General features: G+C 45.8%; 1 protein-coding gene across 1 annotated transcript; it reads left to right on the top strand.

Annotated features, from left to right (window-relative positions):
* Positions 1-727: 727 nt before the first annotated feature.
* STC1 (stanniocalcin 1) lies at positions 728-12,188 on the top strand. Its single transcript, XM_035022583.1, has 4 exons — positions 728-1,049; positions 3,047-3,189; positions 3,885-4,096; positions 10,031-12,188. Exons 1-4 carry the CDS (start codon positions 932-934, stop codon positions 10,299-10,301), a joined length of 744 nt encoding a protein of 247 aa, XP_034878474.1. The 5' UTR covers positions 728-931; the 3' UTR covers positions 10,302-12,188.
* The last annotated feature ends 3,823 nt before the right edge of the window (positions 12,189-16,011 follow it).

The raw sequence follows: 16,011 nt of genomic DNA, 5'->3' as shown, positions 1-16,011 counted from the left end.
ATTTGGAAACAGAGGCAGAACAAGGTAAAAGGACTTGACCATGGTTATAGAGCAAGTCAATAGAGGAATTGGGGCCACAGCTCAGAGCCGTCCTATCCCAGTCCATCAGGGCCCTTCCACTCACATATGTCCCTCCTCAGGGGCTCATATATGTGAGTGAGAACTCCGGATGCCCAGATGCAACCAGAGTGCATCACAGACCCATATGTATGAATCAACGAGATGGGGACAGTGTTGTGCATGTAGCTTACAACACAGACAGTATGCTGGAAAAATCAGACCAAAACTGCTATAAAGAGGTTAAATTAGAATCCAGAGAGACCACATTCCCCATCCTGCCGATGCTGCCCCCCCCCCCCCCCCCGCCCCCTGCCCATTAAAAAAAAAAAAAAAAAAATGGATCTCCCAAAGCACCTTGTTGAGATTTTCATATGATTTTCCTTTAGTTCAATCAATACACAGTCATCCCTTAATTCCGTGAAAACAGCTTTTCACACGTCCATGCACACACTGTCACACACACATGTAAAACATTGGCAGCAGGTACTTTTAATTTGCTGGAAAATATTTCTAAGAAGTCAAACAGCTCCAGCCCAATGAGCGTGCCCTCCGATTGGCTAGCCAGACCAGTTGAGGGACCTGATTGGTCCCTGATCCTAAGGACCGATAAGAACGGCTATAAAATCCCTGGGTGCAGCTCTTGGGCCCCCAGTTTGCAAAAGCCAGAGGTGCAAGAAACAGCCACTGCAGCAGGAGCAGCAAAAGCGTCAGCAGGAGCAGCATCAGCGGCAACAAAAAACCCTCATCAAATCCTCACCTAGGCTCTCAGTGTATCCAGATCCACATCTTCACTCAAGCCGGGAGAGGGAAAGAGGAAAGGGGGGGAGGAAAAAAAAAAAAACCCAACAACTTAGCGGAAACTTCTCAGAGAATGCTCCAAAACTCAGCAGTGCTTCTGGTGCTGGTGATCAGTGCTTCTGCAACCCATGAGGCGGAGCAGAATGATTCTGTGAGCCCCAGGAAATCCCGGGTGGCAGCTCAGAACTCAGGTAAGCGGCAAACCCAGGACCGGTTTCTCCCCCAAAGAGCTGTCCTCATTTGCCTCTCGCTTTTGCAACTGTGTCTGTGACGGCTGATCTTGATAATAAATGTGCTTCATGCCTGATGGCAATAAACTGCCAGTGTAATCCAATAGCCTTAGGAAGTGGAGCTCCTTTGTTTAATAAATTGCATGCAACTAACGAAGAAGCTGGGCGCTCTGCTGAGGGTATTTCATTGCATAAGCCTAGCCTGATTGCCTGAAATCTGGCACGTACCCTCTTGGGGGGGGGGGGGGGGGGGGGGGGGGGAAAGGCTTGAATGTTGGCATGCTTCAAAGCGCTCTCTATACTTTCCAGAAGCTGAAGCTGATCTTAAGGTGAGACATGATTTGTCAGATGCTGCTCCCCTTCCTTCACCCTTAAGACCCCATAACTGGACTTCCCTGCCCCTTCAGAGAGCACACAGAAAGCTCCCTCTGCAGACAGATGGACGAAACCGTAGCCCTCAAGTCTGACAAATCCCGGGCAGATGCAGAGAAAACCCTACACATCCCACCCCTGACACTGCTCCTTCTCCTCCTCCCGGCTTCCTCGTGCTTCATTAGGCTGCCCATGCAGCCCCAGGCCAGAGGGACCCTCAAAAAAGAGTATTTGTGAAACGTAGCAGCAGTTTCTTCAAGGGGAAGGTGTCACTCTGGTTCTGACTCCCGGGGCAGTTAATTGTGTATTATCTTGGCCTCTAGAGGACAAGAGTCCCTAGGAAGCCGGTACTAACACCTCTGCCTTTTGACTTCACTTGTCCGGCTTGCTCCTCTAACATTGCTGCCCCCACTCCCCCAACTGTCAGTCGAGATGAGATCGCAGGTGTCCAAATGCTGCAGACAACCCTCGCCTGCGAAGAGCACAGGTCCCTGCCTAGAGGAGGGCTTTGCTTCACTTCCTTTTGTACTTAGTTGCTATAGAAATGCAGTGATTCACAATTCGAGCTTGCCTAAAACAATAGCAACCCTAATGCATATTAAAACTGCTTAAAGCAAAGTTATAATTTGAACCCGTGGAAATATATAATTAGGGAAATGACTTGTAACATCCCAGAGGCTGCGGGTGGTGGGAGGGGGAGGGGAAGCCTAACCGAACCACGCTTTTGATCTCAGAGGAGAATCCTATGGTATGAAGACTGCAGATCATTTCTTGCCGAGCTGCTTGCCAGAACACCCCCCTTCTGAAGGAGAGAAATTACTTTTATGGGAGATCTTATCCAGAATGTAAAAAGCCTCATGCAAGTTCTTTGCGGTTTTTCTTCCAGTCTTGCACAAGGGGTGCCTTGGCCTTGTTATTCCACACCTGTGTTTCTCTTTTAAAAAAGAAATGGCTTTTAATATGAGAGAGATTATGCATACCTCTAAGCACTGTCCTATGGTGGGGGTTGGGATGAAACATGAATGGACCAGATCCCTTTCTGCCAATGGGAAGGTAAGTTTTAAAAGCCCTAAATCAGAAGGGTCTCCAGATGAACTCCGGGCAAAGTCTTCTCTGCCATTTAGGCTAAAATTCCATTCTTATTACTCTGGAGTGCATTTTCGGAAGCCAAATGGACTCCCTGGCCCTTCCACTTCCGAAACCTGCCCACCAGCCATCGCCTCCTGTCTTCCCATGCTTTCGGGCGCTACGGGATGCCCTTTGATGCTACAGAGCTGCTTCAAGCACTTGCATTCCGCAGATTCTGGCCTTACTTCTCCAGCCACCAACATTGTATGTAATGGTGAGACCAAGAGGGAAAACTCACGCCCTCCCTCTCCTTCCATGTGCTCTTGCTCTTAGAAGCCAAGAGATCTGCCTGCCCCACTCTTTCCACTCCTACCCCCTCTGAATGGGTCCCTCTCCTGGCCCCATCGCAGACATCTAAGATAGGCTCTTCTGACCCCTTGTCCTTGATTCTTGCCACCTTGACCCCTTTGAATCACCGTCACCATTTGACCCAGGCTGCACGGATTCGTCTCTTTCAGCTGAAGTGGTTCGCTGCCTCAACAGTGCGCTGCAGGTCGGCTGTGGGGCTTTTGCATGCCTGGAAAACTCCACCTGTGACACAGATGGGATGTACGACATCTGTAAATCCTTCTTGTACAGCGCTGCTAAATTTGACACTCAGGTAATAAGACCTTGACCTTGACCCGTGCCTCCCACGGGCTGCTTGTCTTTAACACCCTGTTAGACTATTGTTCTTGGGAGCCAGTCCCGTGGGGAAGCCGCTCTGCTTCTCAGCGTCCTCAGCGTCAACGCTCAGCTCCGGCGTGTGCACGCACACGCACGCACGGGCACACATGCGCACACACGCGATTTTGAACAGAACCCAGAAGGTCGGTTCTGTACAGGACACTCCCCACCCATTCTAATGCACGAACGTACCATACTGAGAGGCCTTATAACGCAGGGGTGACGAGCAGAAAATCTCTACCTCTTCAAGAGGAAATAAAACGTACTTCGAACAAAGAAGTTCTCCTCCCTGTACGACCTAGCATACTAGCCTGTGAGTTATCGGAGTCTCAATCCCAAGAAGACAAAGCCATTTCACAGCTATTTTTAAGCTGCGGGGTGGTGGATTATGGTTCGTCTCTTTTTTTCCCCTGTCTCGTTATTTCTGTGGAGCTCAATTCCGAAGGTAGGCAAAGAGAGTGGGGACATTTTTTTTATCCTGGTCGCGGCGTACAATTTTCTCACTGCGAGGACACGCAGATGGCCGTGAGACAGTGCCAAGGCAAGCCCCCTTAAGTTCCACATGCTTATGCCCTGTTCTCTCTGGTCAGCTCGAGCTAAAGCTTCTCCCCCTTACCCCTTGCCTGACAGGGAAAAGCATTTGTCAAAGAGAGCTTAAAGTGCATCGCCAATGGGGTCACCTCCAAGGTCTTCCTTGCCATTCGGAGGTGCTCCACTTTCCAGAGGATGATTGCTGAGGTGCAAGAGGAGTGCTACAGCAAGCTGAACGTGTGCAGCGTCGCCAAGCGGAACCCCGAAGCCATCACCGAGGTCGTCCAGCTCCCCAATCACTTCTCCAACAGGTACAGAATGAGTCCGCTTTTCTGCAATGGTGTGGGGGGAGGGGGGGAGGCGGGGCTTTGGCAGAGCCAGACACAGAAGGGGGTTAATTGCCACAGTCATGATCTTATTTTAGCTTGCAGCCTTCCCTGCTTTTGCAGGAAAAAAAATATGTTTGTGATTGGTTGTGACAGCTTAAGCAGCCTGGATTTTTTTTTCTCACTGTGATAGAAAAAGTTTTTCCATGCAGCTAATAGAAAGCTTCATCTGCAGCATCCTTGGGTGCATTTTCGTTGTCAGTTTCTCACCATAAGCATGAAGGGAATTGGGAAGTTTATGGAAACAAGATTGTGAGACCTCAGATTTGGCTGAAATTACGGCTATGCACGGTACAATTGGTCATTATTAAAACCCTGGTCAAATGTCATAATGCAGACTTTTAAATCTGCATGTATTCTGAGTCGGTCCCAAGCCCAAGCACGTATTTCAGTAGGTGGCCCAGAGTAAGCCATGTCGCTTCACTGGGACTCGGATTTCCTTTGTGAAAAGTGAAATGGCTGGACAAGATGACTCCCATGTTCCTTCCCAGTCCTATGTTATTCCTTTCTCTAATCCAAGATTTCCCGGAATGGTGTTCTGGTGACTGCTCAGTCACATTCTCATCTCAGTATTCTCACATGACCCAAAGCCACTGAACTAGTCATACCTGAGCACCAGCCTCTCTGTGCCTCTGGCTACGGTCTTTGCCAGCCAGGAGAGGGCTGACATCTCATTCCACGGTCTACAAGGTTTCCCAGCAAGACCTGGGCTTCCCCCCATCTGTGATGAAGTTAAGAGAGGTGTCCATGGGGCTGGGGTGGAGGTATGACAGGTACAGTGGGGGCGGGACAAGTTCAGCCTACTGTGATGCCCCGCAGCCTAAAACTTGATTCCCAGTCCTGACGCGCTAGGATCCTTTGACTCTCCGGACAAATCTGCACTGACTGACAAAGATCAGTCGTATTGCATGTTACCCGACCACCTGAGAGCTAACACAGGCTTCCCTGGTTAATTTCCTACCAGGTGCTGCCACCCTTCTTCCAACAGTGGCAACAGCCCACTCCTCCCGGGGCTGACCAGTGATTGAGTCAGGCACACATGTGCAACTGGAAGACAGGAAAAGTAGCTCTTCCTTAGGGAAATGCCTCCTTAGGGAAATGCCCCTGACATTAAAACTTTGTGAAATTTCTGATCCACACTTACCTACACATTAAGTGCTCTTCAGAACCTCATGTCAATTTATAAATTTGTTGGTTCAGTACTTAGAAGTGACAACGGGTCCTAACTGATTTCCTCAGAATAAGAAAATCAAATCCAGCATTTATCTCAAATGGCCTATCTCTTTATATTGACCTTGTTCTTAAAATTCTCCTAAGAAGAATCTGGTTACACCTGAAGAGGAAAAAACAAAACAAAACAAAACAAAAAAACCAACCCTGGCTAATTGTTGGAGACTCCCTTCACCATAAGGAAAAAAAAAAAGGATTCTTAGCAGACAGGGGTTAAGGACAAAGTATATATTTGTGTGGTAGTAACTGGGGGGCAGGGGTATGGTGGCAGCACCATTATTATAAGTCTAGATCTTTAAGGATCCTGTGACAATTTGTGACTTATAGCAAATAACCAATTTGGAGGCAATATGAACCTCTCTATTTCAACTGAGATCGTATCTTCCATTATGAAGGGAGAGGTCTTATAGAAAGTATGATATAGATTCTGTACTGGTGATCCTAAATATCTAAGAAGAGACTAGTAATAGGAGTTTTTAATCCAGGCCACTATTCCTTTCAAGGGGGTGGGGGTCTCCTTTTTACCACCTTTAGCAAATGGTCACAAGGAGTCTTGTCATCTCCCTTTTCCATCACAGGGAAATCACACTTACTAGGAAATTGGGGAAAAGTGGCCATCCTTTGAAGACCAGAATCTTCCATGCATCTCTTTCTTCAATTATTTCACTTCAACTGGCTAATATTATTCCTGCTCAGAACTGTAGAGATTTCCGGTTCCCTGCTGGGCTTGATTTGCTCTATTTAAGCTCCTCACTCTCCTGAAACATCCTGCTTTCCCAGCCTCTGCCCCACCACAGATACACACGAAGTTGTGCCAGTTGGCACGGAATTGTGAAGGGAAGTAGTTACAGGTTCATTCCACCTTCCTGTGACTTATCTAGCATGAGATTTGGGCCTGGGAGAATCCAAAAGCCTGTGACTGGACCAGGAGCCAGAACAGGGATGTTTTCCGTGAGAGAAACATGCTCAGAAGAGAAAGGAGAGCTGGATGTCCCCCCTGGCTGAATTTACAAACTGCTCTCTCAACCCTGAGGGAGAGCAGGCAAAATTGATCAGGCAAGCTGAGCAGTGTGAGGCTTGGGTAGAAATCAGACCAATCCAGATCCAGAGTGGGAAAACTGACGAAGCTTCCAGCTCTCTAGGGCATGGATAGGGAACAGGAAACAGAAGAATAATATTGATCAAGGGAAACAAAGGACTATTTATAAACCCTCACACAGAACGTTCCTAGGCAGTATGTGTGTATTTGGGTAAGCATGGCTGAAACAGTAGCTATGGAGAATATCTGATCTTATTTTTTACCAAGAAAAAAAAAAGTCTGTGAGGGAATTTTCAAAGTGGGAAAAAGAAACATGCTTTAAAAGTCCTTTCAGGCTGGGTGATCAGAACCCTTAGCCCACCAAGTCCCTGCAGCACATCCCGCCATCCCCTATAAAGGTGAAGAAAGGAATCTCCTTAACTAGTCCTAAGTCTTCCTGCAGAAGATGGTCCTCAAGCAGACCTGCACCATCTTTGTTAAATTAAGAAGGAATATATATATCAAATCCCTAGAAACACAGAATGTCATAGCTGGAGATGATCACAGAGGTTATCTAGACTAAATACCTCATTGTGCTGATTTAAAGAACAGAGGCCCAGAGAGGAAAGTGACCCGCTACAGGTCACCCAGCTAGTGAATGACAGAGCTGGGCCTAGAACGCATGTGGCCTTGAACCAAGCCATTTGATTCTTACTTCAAAAATGGCAACCAGTAGAACCTATAGGAAATATCCACAATCCAAGCGGAATAAAAATAGAAAAAAAAAATAGAATACCAAGGAGAATTGAGTAAATGTGCCCCGTGGTGATCAACGATTGCATTTGTGTACATTCTCTTCTCAAAGAGAAGGCATATCTTACCAACAGCTATAGTGACATGAACAGTTGGTACAAGATGGTGTCTAGATTAAATACATGACAATTGCCAAGTCAACTTTTGCTGGAGACGCACTCTCTTAAAAAATCTCACTTGGTGACTTCTAGATAGGAAAGGTCTGTCTCATTAATCCACACAATCCCAGAGGTCAGCGCCCTTCCTGTGTATTCCAGCCCTTAATGGAGAGGCGCGGGATTAAACTGGCACTCACTCTGGCCAATGATGTGGGCATTAAGGCGGCTGGACAGGTTGACAGGTTTCCCAGACTTGGAGGAGCTGCTAATGGAGCCATGGACATCTTCTATTCCAACAAGCACTCTTAACCTGCCCTTGTTGGGTTCACAAAGCTCCACTAGAGAAGCTAAGGGTAGATTTGGGGACAGTCACTAAGGGTGGTTGGGCTGACAAGGCCATCATGGAGAAACACCAAGAACAGGTGTCCTATCTGGGCAAGCAGAGAAAGCAACAGAAAAGATAGAAGCCCTCAGACAGGGAGAGTGGGGCCCAAGGGACACATGTGGCCTTAAAGAGGTGAGGCTTAGTTTCCTTACCGGTGTTAAGATTTCATCACCCAGGCAAGAGCTTTCAGTGTTGAGCTAAGGAGAGACCGTCTTCTGCAGTTCATCTGGGGGCAGGGGAGGGCAATCTGTTGTGGACAGTTCTTTCTAGAAATGGAAGGGTTAACTTCTAAGTTATAAAGTCCTGGTTGGGGGTCAGGAGGGTGAGAGATCAGAAACCTTATTCTGTAAGATCTAATCACCCTGTAAAACAGATGCAGAGATCAAGGGGACCCATGTCCTCGCAGAGCCCAAGAGTAAAGAGGTGCCTGGGGATCTATGTGGGTGTGTAGATATCTGAAGCTGTTGGTACAAAGTAGTTTATTCTCAGTTTTTCCAAAACCATTTTTCTCCCCATTTCCCCATCCAAGGAGATCTGCTTTGACTCATGTGCTTTATAATTCCAAAGGGTTGGAAAATGTGATTCTGTGCCAGAGAATCCCAATTTTAACAACAGCTGGATATAATCCTCCCTCGGGGGAGGGGTAGAGCCAGGACTGTGTCCGAGACCCAGACAACGGCACTTTGCTTGGGGCCCCCAGCTTCATTCTGCTCACTCGCAGGAGGGTGACCGCTCTGCTTCATTACCCGTGTTCCACTCTGTTTACCGTACATCCTTGAAAGGACCTCTCTGGGGGGTTAAGTTATTCTGGAAGGATGTTTGATCCTGTGCTCTGTGAGGTGAGTTAAAAATAAACAGGTTTCTTTTCATGGAAGATCTTGTGGCCCCAGCGACCTGCAGGCTCCTCTGGGGAAAGAGTCTCTCCACATCAATACTATAGGTCACTGTCATCAGGAGAGTCTCTTATTAGTGAACACAGAGCTAATGGGTTTTGACAAGTGCCACCTCAAAACGGAGCAAACACATCCCAACTCAAATTGGAAAATTACCTGAACTGTCTCCCCGATGAGCAAGACAAGGAATTCATAGGCTGTCAGTATCAGTCTGTGTCTGAGCCGTAACACTAGCCACAGCGTTCCGTTTGCCTAAAGAACTTGCACCTCAGACAAAGGTGATTGGTACCAAACACGAGGTTTTTTGGGTAAGACCCAACCACACCTACCTCTAATTTCTCTTTCTGAAATCCTGACTTATTGGAGAGAATTATTATTTCTCAAACTCCCCATTTCCTCCATGACCACAAAATAAATCACCAAATGGACAGTAAGCAGGCAACAGAGCCCTAGGACGCCAGCACATGAGGGTTACAAAGAACAAGGACACAGATCCTGCCTTCAGTAAGTTAACAGTTGAGCAGGGCATGCTGACCTGTGTGATGCTAACCAAGTGTCTGTAAAATGCTCAGAAAAGGAAGAGGCCAGCAAAAGCTAGAGCAGTAGGGGAAGACTTTGGAATTACTGAAGCAGCAACCATCAGGGACCCGCAGTCCCTCCACTTCAGGGTCCTCATTGCCTGGCATCTGGCCTTCTGACTACAATGTCCCTTGGAAGGAAGACTGAGAATGGGATCAGTCAATGGCCATTAGCAAGGCTAGCTGAGTATACGGTAGGGAAGTTAAATCAAATAGAAAAATGCACAAGACACTGAAGGCAGTGGCCTCCTTTAAAAATACAAGTTTAGTCCAAAACCTTCGTGTGCCAGTCCGCCTGCACACACACCACCGAGCAAAAGGCGGATCGCAAAGATGCATCAAAATACCGGCAAATGCATGTGCGTGACTGTTCATCTAACAGTCTCACCAGGGCTGGGCTCACCTCATTACATATTTGACTAAGTCCTGCTTCTACCACTAACCCTTCACATGACCTTAGACAAGTCACTGCAGCTCTCCCACCTTCGTTTCTTCTTTATAAAATGAGATGATGATATATAACTACTGTATGACCTCTGTGATCCCCTCCAGCTATACGATTGTGTGTCTCTAAAACTGTTAGACATTGTTGGCAGCCAGTTCTTCACAAAGTGTCACCTAAGTCTCCTGAGCATTAAACTCGACAGCTGTCTCACGTCCCGTGGCAAACTAGGAAACGTTGCATAAAAGTTAGAGCCGAAAGCCACCTTCAGCTGATGAACCATCTGGATTTGCATGGTTAGGGCAACTGGGGATGGGTGTCGGCTGCAGCCCGGATGAAAGGCCGGGTCTTGCCTTGCCCTCCCTGATTGACTGTTGCATGTGCTCTCTTTCCTCAATGCAGATACTATAACAGGCTTGTCCGAAGCCTCCTGGAATGTGACGAAGACACGGTGAGCACCATCAGAGACAGCCTGATGGAGAAAATTGGGCCCAACATGGCCAGCCTCTTTCACATCCTGCAGACGGATCACTGTGCCCAAACACACCCGCGAGCTGACTTCAACAGGAGGCGCACCAGCGAGCCACAGAAGCTGAAAGTCCTCCTCAGGAACCTCCGAGGTGAGGCGGCCTCTCCCTCCCACATCAAACGCACTTCCCATGAGAGTGCATAAGCAGGGAGAGGTATTCACAGCCTCGCCAGACTAGCATCATTTTAAAGGTGTTCACACATCGACTTTGAGTGTACTGTGCCTGGTTTGATTTTTTTTTTTTTAAGTAGTTCCTATTTTCTATTCCCCTTCCAGAAAATTGCATGAAACGAGGCTTCTGTAATCAATATCCCAACATTCTGCGATGGCAGCATTCCCACAGACAGAATATGTGTGATCTTTCTGCCTCTCAGCAGGAGAAAGTACCCTCTTTTATCACGTTCCTTCCCCAGGTCCCCTCAGACTCCTCTCAAACACAAAGCATTTGCATAAGGCCCAGTCATTGTCATTGGAAGCTGTGGGGCCCTTTAAGATGGTTGCCCCAGTAGAGTTAGCTGATGAGAAGCGACTTAATTTAAATGCATGTCTTAAATGCCCATAAAGGTGTTAAATGGAATTCGTGTGATGAATCTGTGCTGGCCATGGACGAATATGAATGTCGTGTTTGAATTCTTGATCTCTCATGAGCTAGTGTCTTACGGTCTTGATCCTCCAGCGTGTAATTTCCTTTCCAACACATTTACCAAATTGCTCAACCCTGGCTCTTCAACCGGGTTTTGAGCCTGCATCTTCTTGCATCTAATGAAAAACAAAAAGCTAACATCTTTATGTACTGTAACTGCTCAGAGCTTTAAAAGTATCTTTAACAATTGTCTTAAAACCAGAGAATCTTAAGGTCTAACTGTGGAATATAAATAGCTGAAAACTAATGTACTGTACATAAATTCCAGAGGACTCTGCTTAAACAAAGCAGTATATAATAACTTTATTGCATATAGATTTAGTTTTGTAACTTAGCTTTATTTTTCTTTTCCTGGGAATGGAATTAACTATCTCACTTCCAGATATCCACATAAATGCTCCTTGTGGCCTTTTTTATAACTAAGGGGGTAGAAGTAGTTTTATTCAACATCAAAACTTAAGATGGGCCTGTATGAGATAGGAAAAACCAACAGGTTTGTCTGAAGGACCCCGGGTAAAATGTTAATCTCCCAGCCCACCTCAACTCAGAGGCTACTCTTGACTTTGATCTCTCCTGAAACGGCTCTGTCACATCCATCCGGGAATCACAGGAACCCAAAAGAGCATCCCTTTGGGCTTGGACCACTTACAGTGAGTGTGATAAGGCCTAGTCTATCTTGGGAAGTGGCAGTTCCTGACTCGCCCACCACCTTTCATCGGTGAACCGATGATGGCGTGGGAGACTTTCCCTTAAGTCAGTCAGGAACGAGTCAGTCAGCCTTTGGGTCTTCAGTTCCGGGGACTTGGGGCTGAGGGGGTATAAAGAACCCTGGGCTGTCCAGCCTTAATAGACTCCTCTTACATTTTTGTCCTGTAGCACACTGCCTGCCAAAGTAGTCCTGGCAGTTGGGCTATCTCTGTAGGATCGCAAAAAAAAAAAAAAAAAAAACAACCAAAAAAAAACCAAAAACCAAAAACCAAAAAAAAAAAAAAAAAAACAAAAAAAAGACCAAAAAAAAAAAAAAAAAAAAAAGGAAAAGGAAAAAAAAGAAAAAAGAAAGAAAGAGGGAAACAGAGCTGGTGGTTTGATTATTTCTGCCGTGATGTTTACAAGATGGCAACCACCAAAGCCAAATGATTAACCTATCTATGAACAACAGTAGTTTCTCAGGGTCACCGTCCTTGAACCCAACAGTCCCTTAAGAGCGTCACTGCCCACCAAAGGTCAATGTCGAGGGAGGAGGAAGGAGGAGGGGTAGGGCTATAGGGGCCACTCCAAACTTGCTTAGGTAGAAACTATTGGTGCTTGACTCTCACTAGGTTAAACTCAAGATTTGACCAAACCGAGTGATAGGGATCCAGGTGGGAGGAGGGAGGGCACATCTCCAGAAGAAAATGAAAAGCAATACAACTTTACCATAAAGCCTTTAAAAGCAGTAACGTGCTGCTCAAGGACCAAGAGCAATCGCAGCAGACCCAGCAGGAGCGGTACACGCGCCGCCGCCTTTGTCCCCACACCGCCTCGAAGCGTGCTGACATCAGATTGTTAAGAGCATTTTTATACTCAGAACTGTCCCATCCCCAGGTCCCCAAACATATGGACACTGCCTTAGCCTCTTGGAAATCAGGTAGACCATACGCTAAGTTGACTCTCCACTCCCCGCCCTTCCTGCCCCGGCCCCCCACCCCCAGGCCAGGCTGACTTCTCCCAACCAGAAAAGCTATTCAAGTTTGTGTGTCGTGTCCGTTTCGCAAACCCACGAAGCCAGGACCCCAATGCGACAAGTAGTTCACGAGTATTCCTAGCGAAATTCTCTCTTACTTCAGTCCCAGTAGATTCTCTCTTTTTGCTGTGACCTCTTCAAACCGTGGTACCCCCCTTTTCTCCCCACAATGATACTTCTATATGTATCTATAATACATATATCTACACATATGGAAAGCAGCAGTTCTCACAGTGTTGCTAGTTTTTTGCTTCTCTTTTCCTCATCCCATCCCACTCCCTCCAAACCCCCCTTTAAACTTCCAAAGCTTCGTCTTGTGTTTGCTGCACAGAGTGATTCGGGGGCTGACCTAGACCAGTTTGCATGATTCTTCTATTGTGATTTGGTTGCACTTTAGACATTTTTGTGCCATTATATTTGCATTATGTATTTATAATTTAAATGATATTTAGGTTTTTGGCTGAGTACTGGAATAAACAGTGAGCATATCTGGTATATGTCATTATTTATTGTTAAATTACATTTTTAAGCTCCATGTGCATATAAAGGTTATGAAACATATCATGGTAATGACAGATGCAAGTTATTTTATTTGCTTATTTTTATAATTAAAGATGCCATAGCATAATATGAAGCCTTTGGTGAATTCCTTCTAAGATAAAAAAATAATAATAATAAAAATAAAGTGTTACATTTTATTGGCTTTTTTTCTCCCCAATGTCTTTCATTGTTATTCTTTGAAAACTTCTTGAATGAGACTTTCTGAACATGAAGTTAACAGCCGATTAATTTCTTTAAAGTCACAGATTAAGTGCCAATATGCAAACGAATGTAGTTTAAGTCAACACTTTCCAAATTTCCTTTCAAGACCATTTGGTGGCTCCCGTTACCCTCACAATAAAATCGCAAGCCAAACTCACAGACTTCAAAGAAGCTGTATGGTCGGGACACCACTCGGCTCGCCGGCCTCAAGACTCACCTCTCCTCCCAAGCAGTGAACTCCACGCTCCAGCAGCACAGCAGTTCTGCTAAGGCCTGTGCTCTCTTTCCCTTCCAGGCCTTTACTTACGCTGTTCTCACTTTCTAGCAGACCTTGCCCTCCACCCTGTGCTCAGACCGGAAGCACCCATGTTCAGTCACTGATGTGGTCCTAGCACTGCAAAAGCACAAAGACGCAGGATATCCTTGATAACTTTTAGAAGGAGTTCGGGAGAGGGGAAAAAAGACAATTAAATCAGTGTGACAAGGGAAGCAGATGGTTCTGTGGCCATGAGGATCTGGCTCTGGGGTCGGACTTGGGGGATTTGAGATCTGGCTCTGCTACTTATTAACTGCATGATGTCAGATGACTTAATCTCGAGATGCAGCAGTTTCTTCCTCTGTGCAAGAAGGTAGTGATAACTATCCATAGGGCTCTTAAAAGAAAATAAGTGAAGTGCTTACATGTCCAATACACTGGATTGCTCACTAAGTGGCAGCTATTACCACCCAGGAAAGGGGATGAGAGCAAAAGGAGGGAACTTCCCATCTTGAAAAAGCGGGGAGAGGATTCACAGCAGAATGACATTTATCTGAGTCTTGAAGGATGGTTACAAGTTCAGTCACAGAAAAGCAGGGGAGGGCTAGTGGGGTGTAGTTTTTTCAAGGGGAGTTCTTATAGAGTTTGGGGTTCTTTTTTAATTAGTGGATTTTCTCTACATTGTAAATTCAAATGGGGACATTCTTCTCAATAGCCTCCAGACTGCATTTTCCCAAGTTCGGAGGGGCCCAGGACAGCTAATGAATATTTAAAGTTGTCGCTATGAGGCCAAAACTATGTTGGATTTGCTTTTCTCTGACCAGGCCCAGGATGAAGAACACATTGATTTCATTCTGAGCCTTCATCCTCAGTCTTCTGTCAATGTCCGTGTATGCAGAGAGGCTGCTTACTACGCTTTAGTGTTTAAGAACTGAGACCTGAGATTTCCTTAATCCGAATGCAAACCCTAATTCCCCGACTATCTCTGTGCCCTTGCGCCAAGTGTCTGACACCTTCACACCTGGGTTTTTTCAGCTATGAAAATAGCCCTATGAAACAGAGATAAGTAAGAGGCCCTACCTCCTAGAGTCTTGAGCAATTAAATGAGTTATATATAAAGCACGTAAAGTGTCTAGCACATAGCAAGCTCCCCCACAAACAGGATTTATTGCTCACTCAACAAATGGAACTATACTATTTACGTGCATACTATCACCATCATTTAGATTTTACTCCCACCCCTGACGTGAGTCTTGAGGTGCCACTTGGGCTTCTTTTGTAGATCACTAAACATTACTGTTTAATCAAGATCTTATGAGTTAGAATGATGGAATATTACAACTTACCCAAAATGGCAGATTATAATACATGATCATCAGTATCCCATCACCAAGCCTAAGAAATAAAATAGCATAGATAAGATATTCTCCTATGTGCTCTCCTGAAGCCATTCACACATTAAGAGCCCATGCAGTGCCCGACTAGCTCAGTCAGCAGAGCATATGACTCTTGTTCTCAGGATTGTGATTTCGAGGCCCTCAGTGGGTGTGGAGATAACTTTAAAAAATAAATCTTTAAAAAGAAAAAAAAAAAAAGAGTCCATGATTAAAATGTTTTGAAAAGCCATGGCTTAAAGTGATAGAATTTTTCAAATCATTGAAATATACTTAAAATTTTTTGAATTTCTATCAGCCTTTCAAAAATGGAGTTGAAAAGATCATGGAACTGTCTGCGAATCTGTGGAATAAGAGAACAGATCAGGTTGTCCCTCCCAGGGGACCTGCATGAACGCCCTAAGAGCTACCAGCATAACTCCTGAATCGGTGTTTCTCAGATTTACTGTGCATACAAGTCACTGGGGAATCTCATTAAAATGATTCAGTCCTTCTGAGTGATGCCCCAGAGCCTGCATTTCTAACATGCTCCCAGGTGATGTTGATGCTCCACGATGGATGCTTTGAGTGGCAAGGCTCCAGCTGTTTCAATATACCGGAGTCAGTTCCTCATTCCGAGAAACTCCACACGGCCACTACAAGGATGTCGCTGAAGTGCAAGCATGATCATTTCCTGTCCTTGCTTTGGTAGCTCCCCATTGCCTAGAGGACAACTGAGCATCTTGACTTCAAATGGAAGCCCCTCAAAATCTAGGCCCATCATTATCTTTTCTGCCTCATCACCTTCACATATTACTTCACATGTATCATTCCTTCTAATGAATATTCTTCTCCCCAAACTCTTTTTCATTGGCCAAAGCCCATGTCACCTGGGAAGCTTTCTCCAGCATGGCCAAGCTTATAGCCAACTGCACTGCAGAGTGCTTGCAAAGAGAGAGGACTTGGTTATCCTTGTGTTCCAGTGCTTAACACAAAGCAGCATGAGCTAAGCATCTGTGAGTAGAGGACAGAAGGAAGGAAGGAAGGAAAGAAGGAAGGAAGGAAGAAGGAAGGAAGGAAGGAAGGAAGGAAGGAAG

The sequence above is a fragment of the Mirounga leonina genome, unplaced genomic scaffold (assembly GCF_011800145.1).
Source record: "Mirounga leonina isolate KUSES-001 unplaced genomic scaffold, KU_Mleo_1.0 Mir_176, whole genome shotgun sequence".
In the NCBI taxonomy this organism is placed as follows: domain Eukaryota; kingdom Metazoa; phylum Chordata; class Mammalia; order Carnivora; family Phocidae; genus Mirounga; species Mirounga leonina.
This window is presented reverse-complemented; position numbering and strand designations above follow the sequence as displayed.